Source organism: Lolium perenne, chromosome 3, assembly GCF_019359855.2.
Source record: "Lolium perenne isolate Kyuss_39 chromosome 3, Kyuss_2.0, whole genome shotgun sequence".
NCBI lineage: Eukaryota > Viridiplantae > Streptophyta > Magnoliopsida > Poales > Poaceae > Lolium > Lolium perenne.
In genome coordinates this window covers 205,275,954-205,292,815 of record NC_067246.2, presented here as the reverse complement: position 1 = coordinate 205,292,815, position 16,862 = coordinate 205,275,954, and the positions used below count along the sequence as shown (strand labels likewise).

Here is a 16,862-nt window from a genome sequence, read left to right as displayed (position 1 = left end):
ATTCAATTCTTTATTCTTACATTAAAGAATGAATCAAATCTCCCAAAGTAGGATTCAAACCTACAACCACTCGGTTAAGAGCTGATCACTCTACCTATGTCTTAGAAGATACATGTGAAGATAAATTCAAAGAAGAAATATATCCTCACCTTCGCCCATTTGCCAAATGCGAAAATATAACCATGGAAAAGGCTTGGAGTGTAATGAACGATAAAATTAATGCTATGTTTCATCTCCCACTCTCAACCATTGGTCATCAAGAAATTCATGATCTCCAGGAGGGATTTAACAACATAAAAATGAGTGAGGATCCTGGTCAATGCAAATTCCTATGGGGGAATGCAGACTTCTCCACCATAAGGCTGGCCGTAGTGGTAGTATCTTAGGTTGTATCATGCATCATGAGCTTACAAAAATGCTGATGTGACATCTAATTAAGAAGGAGAGATATGATTAGAGTAACATGGATAGATATTGTATCATAGCGCATGTTACCAGAAAAATTAATGCCAAATAGATCTTATACACATATTTGCATTGAGATTCTACAAAACAATAAATTTATAAAAATATGATACTACTCTATAATACTACCCACCATACATATAGTATCATAGACAAGTATCATATGCATGATACTGAGTCTACCAACGCTTGAGGACATGTTCAGCACTAAAGATTTAATAATGAGGTAGAATTTTTTGTGTGGAGTTTTTGATTGCATCATGAGATTCGAAGTCATTCCTCTGTTTGAGGATGCAAAGAGCTAAACCTAGCCTTAAAGAGGCTTGTAATCTTGGCTAAATACTATACGAGGGCTTGTTCCGTTAATCCCACGCCAAGTGGATTGGAGGGTATTGGAGTGTGTATCGGGAGAATTTTAACTTGCAAGCGATTTAATACCCCTCAATCTCCTTCAATCCACCTCATATCTCACCAAACTGAACAAGGTCAATGTAAAATAATTTATTAGGAACATTGTAAATGTTTTCCTATGATTTTATAAAAATAAAAATTACGCTTTAGAGTAAAGTAGAAAAAAAAATACTTTCTCCGATCCATATTAATTGACTCAACTTTGTATAGATTTGTGTGTCTAGTCTAAGTATCTAGTTTACATGGAGTCAATTAATTTGGATCCCATGGAGTACCTAAAAATGGCTTTTATTTCTTCATGAATCAACAACAGAAAATTAACGTTACATGCATTATGAGTGGTAAACATCTATAGAAGTCTAGATGTGAGTATTAAAACAAGAAAAACGGAGTATTAACATTGGATATAATTTGTGCCAGCCATGGTAGAAAACAAGAAACGATAACGTAGCAACCTCTCCTTAATTCCATGTAGATGTAGAATCCACTGTGTGCTAAGACTATAGGGGACGTTCCGTCGATCAATACTGTGACTCTTAATAACCACTTATTTTACATTTCAAAATCTTTATTTTCTCTGTCATCAGTTTAACATACTCCGAAAATTCTGAACTGCTTGTCAATATTAGCTTCATATAAATCAATTCTCAGTCAGAACATGCCAACAAATAGAAAATTTATTCCAGATTGCAAAAGTGGAAAACTCCTACGTTTGCTTCCGAGAAGAACTATATTATCAAAATGTATTTATGTTGTTTATAACAATAGGCTGAAAACCGTTTGACTGGAACAAATTGTAAAATTAATTGTAATCTGAACCAAAACGTGTAAGTAGATTTTTATTAATACCTATCTTTTGTGCTAAGTGTTGCAATATTTAGCCCATACTAGCTTATTCCCCACAAAATACTGACAGGCAAGCAAACTATGAAGGAAATTTTACCCATAACATGTTGTGCAATGAAAAGCGCTTGCCTATGATTACTAGTACGAGCACGCCGAAAGACATGGAGCAACGCTGAAAGAGCATATGCAGCGCCTGAACGCCGACACATGCCCCACCAGCAGCTCCTGTATATCACACGCACGTTAAGCTCCCACCACCACATGCAAACACTGCACTAGACGGGGAAAACACTGGATGGTAAATAAAAAACGATGCAACTCAAAGTAACTCCAGGCGGAAGGCATAAAACCCTCCGAGAAAAAAGAATTAAAAATGAAATAAAAGGAGTTTCAATGTGTACTTTCTGGAGAATTAGGTATCCGGCTTAAATTTACCCTACCCTCCACCAACAAACCTTCACAATCCTGAGCCCCACTTGCAATAACATCCAACTCCGACACAAAGCTAGATGCATTCAGCGAAGCGTCATCAGGGCTATCATCGGTACCTCCTTGCATATCTTTCGCAACTCCTGCATGCATGATGGAGACAGTCTCTTGTTCGTTAGGAGGGCAAGCAACAGCAGGAGCATCATCCTTTACTTGAATAGATTGTTCTGTGACCGCTGGTGGCACAACCTCCTTTGTACCACCTGATTCTTCAATGGCTGAAGGAGCCTCCTGCAAGACATCACTAGGTTCTATGATTAATTCTGGTGCACCATCTGCTGGGCAATCAACAGGTACTGCGATTGCTGGAGGTGCCACATCCTCCATGTTCTCATCAGGTTCTGTGATTGCTGGAGAGGCCACCACTTCCATATCTTCATCAGGTCCTTTGGTCACCACATTGGTGTCTTCAGGTCCTGATATTGCTGGAGGTGTTTCCACGTAACAAGATTCTGTGATTGCTGGAGGTGCATCCACATCTCCAGATTTTGTTATTGCTGGAGGTGCATCCACATCACCAGATAATGTAGTTGCTACAGGTGTTGTCATCACCAAGCAATCACCAGGCACCGGTTTTAACGGTGGCCCTTCAATAATGTCAGCACAATGGTGCAAAACAGGTTTACTCACCATCAATTCCTCCGGTGGAGTATGGTCAAGCATTTCTGTGGCTTCGTGACTTTCTTCTGCTAAATCCATTTTCTCGTCAGTTTGCTCAAATGCTTGAATAATAGGAGCCACAGCCTTTTCTGTCTGATTCTTGTGGAGGGCCATAGCTCTCTGTTATGGTAAAAGAGATAAACACACCCATGTTAATACATTGATGGTCAAGACTAGCTCTAAGAATAAAATGAACCACTACTTCGAAATTTTGAATAAGATGTTCAAGAGGAGAGTAGCTAAAACTTGCCTGAAAAATAGAATCATTGTTTTTTAGATAAAAGAAACCCAACATCGGGCTTTCATGTTCTCTAGTTATCTTTCCAGCATTTCCAGCATTCTGTTAAAAATGCAATAATCATCATCAGGGAAAAGGAAAACCATATTAGAGGAAACGGATAAAACAAATTATAACCACTTAATACCTGAATAAGCCCATTCTTAATCCCCTGAGGGCCACCATTTGCTATGCCCAGCTCTCCCAGCAGGGATGTACATCTTTTGTACAACTCTGACTCCACAAGATCATGCGAAACACTAATTCTAGATAAATAGTTCTTAGAAAATACTGCAGTACCATTACTTGATGACACGGAAGCCCTGAGTGTTGTGCCTTGGGGAGCTTCCAAATTTTTCGCAGCACTTTTAGCATCACCCTTTGCTTCATGTTTTTCTGAATTCAAATGGTTTGCATCTTTCTGCTCAGGATGAGGATTAAGATTGTATTGTCCGCCAGAAGACTCTGAAACAGGGGTTGCTAAACAGTCAGGCTCCTTTTTAGCAGCAGGAAATTCAGTGTCAGGCAATTCACTCTGCCCCTTCAATGCATCACCAGTTGCCTCCCAGCCTCTACTGCCAGCATGCATCTTGTTCTGATCCCATTCTTGCCTACCATACATATAGGGTTCACCCCCAAATACACCACTGCCACCATTCCAAACTTGTAGGTGAGGGGGGCATGATTCATCCAGCGAATTAGGCCACCCAAACGGGCGCATGTGGGGCGAAAACCTGTCAACTGCGTCATGCATAGGATATGAAACTCCAGCTTGGTTCAACTTCATTTGGGGCCTAAGGTTGAACATTGGTGGGGGGTGAAACTGATGTACAGGTGGATGAAATCCAGGAGCACCATGCTGCATGGGGACAAAACCATTTGCAACTTGAGAAGGCCAGCCCGGTGCATTATTCCATGCATGCCCATGGCCTCGTCCAGAATTCATATCATTCCTCTTCTGATGGCCATGGAACCTTCTATCTCCACTTTGAGGTCTACGGTCATCATCATGTGAACCCAAGAAGGAAGAATCATCACTTCTGTGCCTCGCAGGTGGCATCAGTGAATGACTTGGAGATGAACCTGGAAAATGACCACCTCTGCTTATGGATGAAGCAGAAGGTGTTGGTTCTCTGTATGGAATTTTAGCTGGTGTTCGATCTTGATGAAGTGACCTTTCCAAGGATAAATCACCATCTCGATCTCTGTATTTAGGCGGGACACCCCTTTCCCCTTTATTATCAAGACTACGACCACCACTAGGCCTACCTGAAAACCTTTGGTCGTTTGAAGATGGGGATTTATCAGATAGCTGTTTCGGTGAAGGATGTGTATCTTTCCTTGGTGTTCGATCATATTGTGAGGATGTAGAGATTTCCAATGGTGTGTCACGTGACTGGAGATCATCCTTTTGTTTGAGCCTTTCTGAAGACCAATTGTCTGTATCCCTGTCACGCAGTCTAGAAGCAGGTGTCCGTTCTCGGCCTGAAGATGTTCTTGGTCGAATACTTCTTTCATCATACGGTGTCTCTCTCTTTGCATGATCTGTCGGTTTAGATCCATGCCTGCAGACAAATTGTTCGATCAGTTCAATGCTAGAAGAGCGAGCATTAAAAAGAAATGCAGACAGCATGAATTGCGTCAGAATGTTCTTATTAGTTGCAAATCCTACAATATTTATCAACCAAAGAAAAAAATTATAGTCGAGATCACAGCACAAGCAATCCTAGACATATTCCTCAGTCTGCAACCTTTAGATAACTAAATGGGCAGACAAACACAAACAGTTAAAACAACACAGATTTTACTTAGATACAAAAAAGGGTAAATTCCACCCCACAAATGTTCTTCAGTTCGCATTGTAGATAAACTATATCCATGTCTCACCTTACTAAATGCAATAAAATAAAACCTTTATTCGTACTCCTACAAGCCCATCCTTGACGAATATTAAATTAACTCAGAGCTGTAAGGATTAATTTCACTGTGAAGGACACCAACTAATGCTACTAATCAGCAACCAAATCCATATAGAAATCTTACTGCCACCGTGCAATATGTTATTTTTTACTGAGTGATATACACTAACTCATTGCGCACCTATATATGAAGTTAGTAATGCCAAAAAAATCCATGGTAAACTTAAATATAATCTACATTTGTACATCACAAAATACATATCACCTCACTATTTAAGTTAGTTATGATGCTAAAGTGGAACATGATATTTCCACAGCCGGGAGAAGGTACGACTACAAAGCTAAAGTCTACCAAGAGTCAAAGACGACTGCATACTTTTCAGTTTTCACGTGTCTAGCAATAAAGAAGAAATGTTACCAGCTTTGATCTTTTTCATGATGAGGGTTTGAGCCAGGTGAAGTTCTTGCATTGGCTTTACTCGGACTAGAATCAACATTTTCTGCATGTCGATGTTCAGACCTTGCTCTTTCAATCAGAGAATCGAGTCGTCCGCTGCCTGAAGACTTCTCCAAATTTCCACGTTGCTCACGTGTGCTTGGAGTTTTCAGATCATATTGATCATCACTTTCTTCAGGTGGCCTTTTTCTCCCTCTGTTCTCCTTATACCTACTGCCATAATCATCATAACGATCACCATCTTCCTTTCTGTAATGGCCCTCTGAATTTTTGTGGCCATCTTTTGTGCCCTTATAATCAGCCCTATCACTTCCATGATCCCGGGTCACGCGCTCATCCAGAGACTTGTCATCTTGCTGCCTTTTCTCCCTCTCATAATCATCCTTGTACTTTTGTTTGTACTTGTCATCGTCAAACCTTTGTTCCTTGGAGCTCCTAACCTTGCCATGATCATACCTAGACAGGGTCTTCCGGTCATCACCGTCTCTATTGTCGGCTGGCCACTTATCTTTGTCTTCAGCGTCGTCTTTTCTTCGGCTGTGTTTATCTGTCTCCCTGTCGGGATTACTGTGTCTCTCTTTGGCAGGAGTTTCTGTTTCCAAAATATCCACTTTAGAAACACAGAGAAGAATGAAGGATAACAAGGAACCAAATAAACATGTAGAGGCAAGCAGGAATGAATAGACAAAAAAGTTAATAAATTAACTAGATGAGTAATTTGTCCACTCTTGTTTCAAAATGAAGTAATGTGTTCACTACTTCACAATTCACACAGTATAACATGTGCTTACCCATTCAGAAAAAGCTAGACCAGACGTAGAGAGATATGAATTCAAGCTGAATTACATCATATGAATATAAAAAAACTTGTTGAGAAAGTATGGTATGGGTATCAGTGCTGCAATGCTAAATAACTATATGAAATTAGGCAATCATAATTCCTATGGTTGCACAGGTAGTATTTTCAGCAGTTTGCTTAGTAGCCCAACAGGTAAGATGGAATCAGCGCTCAAGAAACTAGGATGACAAATGGCTCTTCAACAATAAGAAAAGACACTGCACGGCACAACCAACTAGAAAGATGACAAACAAGTTCATGCGCAAGAAGCTAGTAATATTAATTATACATTAAAATGACGGTGCAGCAAAGAACTAAGACCAAATGTAACCAGAGTATCATTCAGACCAAGTAATAATGTAGTAATGATGCATAACTAAACACACAGGTGGCAGGAATATCATCAGCACACTCCAACCAAGGGTTACCTTACCATTGGTCTCAGCAGTGTGCCTCTTGTGCGAGTAGCCGTCCTCGTCCACTCTACTGCTAGACTTGGAGCCATTCTTCCTGGCACCGCCATCTTCATACCGCTCATGCTTGGAATCATAGTCCTTCTTGTCCCTCTCCCGATCCTTCTGCCTCTCGCGCTCCCGTTCCCTGTCGCGCTCCCGCTCTCGCTCCCTGTCACGCTCCTTATCGCGCTCCCGATCCCGTTCCCTCTCCTTCTCGCGTTCTCTGTCCTTCTCCTTCTCCCTATCCCGTCCCCTCTCCCTCTCCTTGAGCCTCTCCCACTCCCTCTCCTTCTCCCTGTCCCTCTCCCTATCCCTGTCCTCCTTGTACTGGCCACCACTCTCCCTCCTCCCCACCTCCTTGTCCTTCTCCGAGCGCCGCTTCCCGGAATCGCTCTTGGACGGCACCACGACCTCCTCGGCCCTCTCATCCCGCTTGCTCGGCCTCTTGGGCTCGTCCTTGGGCTTGTCCACGACGTCGACGGGCCCGAACACGTCGGCCTTGGACCGCTTGTCGGCCACCAGGTGGTCCTCGCAGACGCCGCTGTTCCATCGGTCGCTGACCACGTCCACCACGGCCTCCTCGGCCCTGTCCTTCCGCTTCCGCCCGTGCTCCGCCGCGTGGCCGTTCCCCGAGCTCGCCACGTCCTTCCCGGACGAGGACCTGCGCCGCTCCGGAGGGTCGGGATCTCGCGGAACCCTAGCGGGCTCCTCGCGCGCGGCCGCGTCGTCGCCGCCGTCGGAGTCGGACCGCTCGGCCGAACCGCCCCGCCGATGCGAGCGGTGCGACCTGTGGCGCGAGGCGCGGGGCATGGTGGTGGGGCCGGCCAGGAGAACCCGCCGCGGCGGCGAGGGTGGGTGCGGGGGGAGGCTGGGGCGGGCGAGATCCGGGGGATCTAGGCGGCGGTCGTCGCGGCGGCGGGGAGGGGGGGCGGGGGAGTGGACCCTGGACGGTGGGCGGCTAGGGTTTTGGTGTGGTGGGGAAACAGGAGGGGAGGCAGGGGGTGGAGGGCGGCGGCGGCGACGAGTCCTTCGTGGCGTGGGTGGGGAGAAAATGGTTCAGTTTTGCTTCGCCAGGCTTTGGATTTCGGGTGTGGTGCGCCTCGTCCTTTTGGCTTCGGCCCGGGTGGTTGCGGGGATTGGACACGACAGTCGATGCGCGTCGCCCGCGGGTCCTTCGCACTGCAGTAAACGGGTTGGAACAGGGTCGGAGTGTAGTGCTTCCAGCTCCATGAGCTCGATTTGGAGAGACACGGCATGGTGAAGGGCAGTGCTGAGCGTCCCCGGGGATCCGAAATCAGATCCCCGGGTCGCCAGCCGTCTGATCGAGTCAACGGATCACGCGCGTCCGTCCGATGTCCATCATGCACGGGAGACTTTTCTCCACCACGTGGGTGGTCCCCGCCATCCACATGCCCCAGCTTGCATCGCATCTGAAAGCCATGGCTGGGAGTGGACGCCACCGGGGAGTACGCCGCTGGAGTGGACGACGCCGGAGTGGACGCAGCCGAGTAGACGACACCGGGAAGGACGCCGTCGGAGAAGACCACTTGTAGCAGCGTCGGCGCCGTTTGTAGCAACGACAACGACCTTGTGTAGCAGCCATGGCGGCCTTCCGTAGCAGCGCCACCGACAACTTGTAGCAGCGCCGCCGGCCACTCGTAGCAGCGCCGCCGGTAGCTTGTAGCAGCCTCGACCGGCGATTGTAGCAGCGCTGCCGGCCCCTCGTAGCAGCCTCGACGGCTGACTGTAGCAGCGCCGCCGATAACTTGTAGCAGCCTTGACGGGTGATTGTAGCAGCGCCGCCGGCCACTCGTAGCATCACCACCCGTAGCTTGTAGCAGCGCCGCCGGCCATTTGTAGCAGGGCGCACAAGCAATTGTAGCAAGGCAGACGGACGATTGTAGCAGCATCGCCTGACAGCTTGTAGCAGCGGCGGCGGAGATAGAATTCCTCCGAGGTTGAGAGGGGGTGGCCGGAGCTAGGCGAGCAGAGATGAGGTTGAGAGGGAGGCGCGCCGGCTTGGAACGCACCGATGGCGGCGGCGCGGAGGCCGGCCATGAGCCCGGTGGCGGCGCGTCGCCCTACCGGCGGGGAGGAAGAGAGCTGGGCCGGCCAGGCGGGCCAGCGGCGCGGGGGACGGAGCAGAACTCCAGGTTGTCGTCCTGCTCGTGCGGAGAAGAAGAGTGCGCGGTGGGGAGGAGATGGGGAACGAACGGAGGAAAATTCTCCTCAGACGATAAGGTGGGCCTCACCTGGGCACGTGGTGGTCGGTCGCAGGACACGCGTCCGCGGATGGACCCGGACGATCCAAGACGTAATCCCTCGGGGGAACAGCAGCGTTTCCCCATGGTGAAAGGTAGGGCACGCCTCCGGTTTGTGTTGAGCCCTCTCCAAATTGTTGCCATATTTCACTAGTACGATACAATGTGTATCTATGAAATTTAATCACTATTAGTGAAATATTGTTGTTTCATAAACATAAGCATATATTTCACAAAATATTTTGAGCATTTTACTTATTTCCCCTTTAAATTATTGTTAATCTTCGTCCATATAAAAAAATCTATGGGGTTTCACTAAAACATCATTTAAATTATAGAGATATGCTATATGGAGATGACATGAACTAAATATAGGGAAGGGATCTAGCACGGATCCTGAGGAGCTGAAGGGTGAATGCCTACCCGGTAGGACGCGGCTCCGTTACCAAATTGTGTCTCTCTACTCCGGCACGTGGCTTGGTTCTCTTGCATAGCCCGACGGAAAACCGATGGCGGGGCCAGGCTGCCTTTGTGGCTCGGTTGTTGCCAGGTGGCCTTTTTTATAGCGTCGTTGTTGCCAGGCTACCATTTTGGCTCCGATCTTGCCAGACTGCCTTTTTGGCTCGACTATTGCCAGACAGCCTTTTTGGCTCGGTTGTTGCGAGGTTGTTTGGCCAGATGGCACCAGGCTAGCCGACCAATCCGCCAGGATAGTCGATTAGCCGACATTGCAACAATATTTTATTGTTTTTATTGCCATGCGTGTTTCGAGAGACTGAATGGAACTTTCGGGAATGGGTCCAGCCGAGGAACCACTTATGCAATCGTGTACAAGCTGCCTTTATTTTTGCAGCATACGTTTGGAAAAGCTAAAATGTTTTAGTGTCTAACACGAATGGAAGATGAACTTGGTCCGTTCTTCTCATCTGCTTCTCTGTGGCCGTCTGTTTCATCTCCGTTGTTTGTGAAGAGGTCGTTCCTTGCACGAGACGCATATGCAACACATGAGATGGCCTACCTCCATAACCTTGCGTTGTCACCCACATGAAGGATCGGAACATATGACGATTAGAAAGGGGTGAATATGAGTTGTCTAAAAACTATAGTCAATTTAATTTTACGTGTAGCAAAAACGCACAGATATATTGGCAGAGAGATACGCAACGATAAGTGCTCTGATCCAAATGGTTAAGAAGGCGACGATATAAAGAGCAGATTGAGATATTGGGATAGAAATGATATATGCTGGAAAATAGGCAATATACAAGCAACAAGTTGTCAAAGTGACAAATTAACAAATTATATTTGCAATCCTTCTACTCGTTGGGCATATCAAAATAGAGTTCGAAAAAAAAGGTAAATCTGCGAAAAGTATATGAGTCGGTCAAGGGAAGAACAAAGACTTAAGCTAGATGATTGTGTTATGATTCCGAATGAATCAGTAAACATGTACCATTACTTTCCTCTTTCTGTCACTGAGGTTTCGCGGTAGCACACCTTTCTCCACTCATCGCACACCTTCCCTTGATCGACTCGAATGATATGGGTACCTGCTGACAAGGATTAACTTGCCAATGCATACGATTGTAGACTTAGGGTTTCGTAAGAAGTAGAGGGCAAGTAGATCTCGAAGGTTCAGCAGAACAAAGGTGCTCAACTCGAAATTATGGTGGCAGAGGTACATGTACTTCGCTCCTTAGTCCTTGCACATATCCTCTCTTTACAACTTCTGCATGTGTGCTTTTGTCACTCTTCGAAGAGCTTGGAACGTTCGGCAGTCCTTCTGGAGGTGACCCAATTGTCTCCTTCCATCACTGTCGACGTAAAAGCGTATCTGACACGGCCCGTTCAGCAAATCCTCGGGTGACGCATTGTATGGCCTCGCGAACCTTGGTCGATTGTTTTGCCTACTGGAACTTGGTGCATCTCTGTGATCACTTCGTTGGTCATTGTTCCTGTGATAGTCATCACGATGATTTTCTCCAATGTTTCCTCGGAAGCCAGTCGATACTTGGTCGGGACCGTCATATTCCGCAAAGTTGCAGAAACGTCGTCTATTCTGGTTGTTTTTCTATTGCGATTCTCTTCGGGTGACCTCTGTCGTTTATTGTGAACAACATCTTCTCCGTCGACCCACCGATTTGCTATTTCCATGAGCTCTGCTATTGTCCTTGGGTTGGGCATCCCCAATTCTTCGACTAGATCGCTTCTTTGGATCCCTGCAACAAACGTGTCTATTGCTCTTTCATCGGACATGTGCCTAGCCAATTTTTTGATGATGCTCCAGCGCTGAATATACGTTCTCATCGTTTCATCCGCTTCTATTTGCAAGTCCCCAGCTGCTCTATCGATGCTAGTTTTTTGCAAGTGGACCTAAAATTCCACACGAACAGGTCCTCGAAAGTTTCCGAGCTGTCAATGGATCCCTCTGGTAGCTTCTTCATCCAAGACCTTGCGGCTCCACTAAGGTGGACTTGGATGCTTTGCATAGATGTTGCCCTTGTTCCACCCATCAACTTTACTGTCTCCAGATAATCGACTAGCCAATCATCTGGATCTTGCAACCCGTCGAACTTTTTATAGTTGTTGGGTAACTTGAAGCTGGTGGGCACTCGAGTTTTGCGAACCTTTAGGTAAAGCAAGGGAGTCTACACAAGTCTTCGTCGCTATCCTCCGGTGTGTGCCGATGTTCACGTGTTCTGGTTTCGCCAGTCCTTTCCTCACGTGCTCTGCCGATTCTAACTTGAGCTACTGTGTTTCTTGCGTCGCCTTCTCTTGGAGCATCTCACGCTGCCGCCACAGTGTGTCGGGGACTATTTTGCCTTGGGATATTTCGTCGTGGAGCACTTTCGGGTTATGGTGCGATTTCTCTTCCTGCTATCGCTACACCCATAACACCGACTCATGTCCATCTGGTATAGTGATGATCTAGGATCTCGTTGAGGTGGCCTGGACGCTATTAAGAATGCGTGTGTCGCCATATACCCTGCCTCTGGTGTTTTTGGTATGATGTGCCCTCTCATGTCTATTGACATGAAGGACATGCAAATGTTTATGCAAAATGTTGCCATATTTCACTGCGATACAATATAGTATATCTATGAAATTTAATCAATGTTAATGAAATCTTGTTGCTTCATGAACATTTGCATGTATTTCACACATATTTTGACTATTTTACTTATTTCCCCTTTATATTATTGTTTGTATAAAATTAATATATGGGGTTTCGCTAAAACATCATTTAGACTATATAGATATGCTATATGGAGATGACATGAACTAAATATAGGGAAGGGATCTAGCACGGATCCTGAGGAGCTGAAGGGTGGATGCCTACCCGTAGGACGCGGCTCCGTTACCAAATTGTATCCCTCTAGTCCGGCACGTGCCTTGGTTCTCTTCCATAGCCCGACTGAAAACCGATGGCGGGCCAGGCTGCCTGCGTGGCTCGGTTGTTGCCAGGTGGCCTTTTTTATAGCGTCGTTGTTCCCAGGCTACCATTTTGGCTCCGATCTTGCCAGACTGCCTTTTTGGCTCGGTTGTTGCGAGGTTGTTTGGCCAGATGGCACCAGGCTAGCCGACCAATCCGCCAGGATAGTCGATTAGCCGACATTGCAACAATATTTTATTGTTTTCATTGCCATGCGTGTTTCGAGAGACTGAATGGAACTTTCGGGAATGGGTCCAGCCGAGGAACCACTTATGCAATCGTGTACGAGCTGCCTTTATTTTTGCAGCATACGTTTGGAAAAGCTAAAATGTTTTTGTGTCTAACACGAATGGAAGATGAACTTGGTCCGTTCTTCTCATCTGCTTCTCTGTGGCCGTCTGTTTCATCTCCGTTGTTTGTGAAGAGGTCGTTCCTTGCACGAGACGCATATGCAACACATGAGATGGCCTACCTCCAGAACCTTGCGTTGTCACCCACATGAAGGATCGGAACATATGACGATTAGAAAGGGGTGAATATGAGTTGTCTAAAAACTATAGTCAATTTAATTTTACGTGTAGCAAAAACGCACAGATATATTGGCAGAGAGATACGCAACGATAAGTGCTCTGATCCAAATGGTTAAGAAGGCGACGATATAGAGAGCAGATTGAGATATTGGGATAGAACTGATATATGCTGGAAAATAGGCAATATACAAGCAACAAGTTGTCAAAGTGACAAATTAACAAATTATATTTGCAATCCTTCTACTCGTTGGGCATATCAAAATAGAGTTCGAAAAAAAGGTAAATCTGCGAAAAGTATATGAGTCGGTCAAGGGAAGAACAAAGACTTAAGCTAGATGATTGTGTTATGATTCCGAATGAATCAGTAAACATGTACCATTACTTTCCCCTTTCTGTCACTGAGGTTTCGCGGTAGCACACCTTTCTCCACTCATCGCACACCTTCCCTTGATCGACTCGAATGATATGGGTACCTGCTGACAAGGATTAACTTGCCAATGCATACGATTGTAGACTTAGGGTTTCGTAAGAAGTAGAGGGCAAGTAGATCTCGAAGGTTCAGCCGAACAAAGGTGCTCGACTCGAAATTATGGTGGCAGAGGTACATGTACTTCGCTCCTTAGTCCTTGCACATATCCTCTCTTTACAGCTTCTGCATGTGTGCTTTTGTCACTCTTCGAAGAGCTTGGAACGTTCGGCAGTCCTTCTGGAGGTGACCCAATTGTCTCCTTCCATCACTGTCGACGTAAAAGCGTATCTGACACGGCCCGTTCAGCAAATCCTCGGGTGACACATTGTATGGCCTCGCGAACCTTGGTCGATTGTTTTGCCTACTGGAACTTGGTGCATCTCTGTGATCACTTCGTTGGTCATTGTTCCTGTGATAGTCATCACGATGATTTTCTCCAATGTTTCCTCAGAAGCCAGTCGATACTTGGTCGGGACCGTCATATTCCGCAAAGCTGCAGAAACGTCGTCTATTCTGGTTGTTTTTCTATTGCGATTCTCTTCGGGTGACCTCTGCCGTTTATTGTGAACAACATCTTCTCCGTCGACCCACCGATTTTCTATTTCCATGAGCTCTGCTATTGTCCTTGGGTTGGGCATCCCCAATTCTTCGACTAGATCTCTTCTTCGGATCCCTGCAACAAACGTGTCTATTCCTCTTTCATCGGACATGTGCCCAGCCAAATTTTTGATGATGCTCCAGCGCTGAATGTACGTTCCCATCGATTCATCCGCTTCTATTTGCAAGTCCCCAACTGCTCTATTGATGCTGGTTTTTTGCAAGTGGACCTAAAATTCCACACGAACAGGTCCTCGAAAGTTTCCGAGCTGTCAATGGATCCCTCTGGTAGCTTCTTCATCCAAGACCTTGCGGCTCCACTAAGGTGGACTTGGATGCTTTGCATAGATGTTGCCCTTGTTCCACCCATCAACTTTACTGTCTCCAGATAATCGACTAGCCAATCCTCTGGATCTTGCAACCCGTCGAACGTTTTATATTTGTTGGGTAACTTGAAGCTGGTGGGCACTCGAGTTTTGCGAACCTTTGGGTAAAGCAAGGGAGTCTACACAAGTCTTCATCGCTATCCTCCGGTGTGTGCCGATGTTCACGTGTTCTGGTTTCGCCAGTCCTTTCCTCACGTGCTCTGCCGATTCTAACTTGAGCTACTGTGTTTCTTGCGTCGCCTTCTCTTGGAGCATCTCACGCTGCCGCCACAGTGTGTCGGGGACTATTTTGCCTTGGGATATTTCGTCGTGGAGCACTTTCGGGTTATGGTGCGATTTCTCTTCCTGCTATCGCTACACCCATAACACCGACTCATGTCCATCTGGTATAGTGATGATCTAGGATCTCGTTGAGGTGGCCTGGACGCTATTAAGAATGCGTGTGTCGCCATATACCCTGCCTCTGGTGTTTTTGGTATGATGTGCCCTCTCATGTCTATTGACATGAAGGACATGCAAATGTTTATGCAAAATGTTGCCATATTTCACTGCGATACAATATAGTATATCTATGAAATTTAATCAATGTTAATGAAATCTTGTTGCTTCATAAACATTTGCATGTATTTCACACATATTTTGACTATTTTACTTATTTCCCCTTTATATTATTGTTCGTATAAAAATAATATATGGGGTTTCGCTAAAACATCATTTAGACTATATAGATATGCTATATGGAGATGACATGAACTAAATATAGGGAAGGGATCTAGCACGGATCCTGAGGAGCTGAAGGGTGGATGCCTACCCGGTAGGACGCGGCTCCGTTACCAAATTGTATCCCTCTAGTCCGGCACGTGCCTTGGTTCTCTTCCATAGCCCGACTGAAAACCGATGGCGGGCCAGGCTGCCTGCGTGGCTCGGTTGTTGCCAGGTGGCCTTTTTTATAGCGTCGTTGTTGCCAGGCTACCATTTTGGCTCCGATCTTGCCAGACTGCCTTTTTGGCTCGACTATTGCCAGACTGCCTTTTTGGCTCGGTTGTTGCGAGGTTGTTTGGCCAGATGGCACCAAGCTAGCCGACCAATCCGCCAGGATAGTCGATTAGCCGACATTGCAACAATATTTTATTGTTTTCATTGCCATGCGTGTTTCGAGAGACTGAATGGAACTTTCGGGAATGGGTCCAGCCGAGGAACCACTTATGCAATCGTGTACGAGCTGCCTTTATTTTTGCAGCATACGTTTGGAAAAGCTAAAATGTTTTCGTGTCTAACACGAATGGAAGATGAACTTGGTCCGTTCTTCTCATCTGCTTCTCTGTGGCCGTCTGTTTCATCTCCGTTGTTTGTGAAGAGGTCGTTCCTTGCACGAGACGCATATGCAACACATGAGATGGCCTACCTCCAGAACCTTGCGTTGTCACCCACATGAAGGATCGGAACATATGACGATTAGAAAGGGGTGAATATGAGTTGTCTAAAAACTATAGTCAATTTAATTTTACGTGTAGCAAAAACGCACAGATATATTGGCAGGGAGATACGCAACGATAAGTGCTCTGATCCAAATGGTTAAGAAGGCGACGATATAGAGAGCAGATTGAGATATTGGGATAGAAATGATATATGCTGGAAAATAGGCAATATACAAGCAACAAGTTGTCAAAGTGACAAATTAACAAATTATATTTGCAATCCTTCTACTCGTTGGGCATATCAAAATAGAGTTCGAAAAAAAAGGTAAATCTGCGAAAAGTATATGAGTCGGTCAAGGGAAGAACAAAGACTTAAGCTAGATGATTGTGTTATGATTCCGAATGAATCAGTAAATATGTACCATTACTTTCCCCTTTCTGTCACTGAGGTTTTGCGGTAGCACACCTTTCTCCACTCATCGCACACCTTCCCTTGATCGACTCGAATGATATGGGTACCTGCTGACAAGGATTAACTTGCCAATGCATACGATTGTAGACTTAGGGTTTCGTAAGAAGTAGAGGGCAAGTAGATCTCGAAGGTTCAGCCGAACAAAGGTGCTCGACTCGAAATTATGGTGACAGAGGTACATGTACTTCGCTCCTTAGTCCTTGCACATATCCTCTCTTTACAGCTTCTGCATGTGTGCTTTTGTCACTCTTCGAAGAGCTTGGAACGTTCGGCAGTCCTTCTGGAGGTGACCCAATTGTCTCCTTCCATCACTGTCGACGTAAAAGCGTATCTGACACAGCCCGTTCAGAAAATCCTCGGGTGACACATTGTATGGCCTCGCGAACCTTGGTCGATTGTTTTGCCTACTGGAACTTGGTGCATCTCTGTGATCACTTCGTTGGTCATTGTTCCTGTGATAGTCATCACGATGATTTTCT

At 45.8% G+C, this 16,862-nt stretch overlaps 1 protein-coding gene across 2 annotated transcripts; it reads right to left on the bottom strand.

The window, feature by feature from the left end:
- Nucleotides 1-1,998: 1,998 nt before the first annotated feature.
- Nucleotides 1,999-7,627, bottom strand: LOC127343148 (uncharacterized). 2 transcript variants are annotated; one of them, XM_071828306.1, is made up of 5 exons: nt 6,796-7,627; nt 5,486-6,116; nt 3,297-4,713; nt 3,122-3,211; nt 1,999-2,991 (listed from the first exon to the last, which is right to left on the bottom strand). In XM_071828306.1, exons 1-5 carry the CDS (start codon nt 7,625-7,627, stop codon nt 2,113-2,115), a joined length of 3,849 nt encoding a protein of 1,282 aa, XP_071684407.1. In that variant the 3' UTR covers nt 1,999-2,112. The 2 variants fall into 2 exon arrangements, 1 of the variants encoding a protein (XP_071684407.1); XR_011755669.1 differs by having other exon boundaries at nt 2,304-2,442; nt 2,842-3,211.
- Between the last annotated feature and the right edge of the window lie 9,235 nt (nt 7,628-16,862).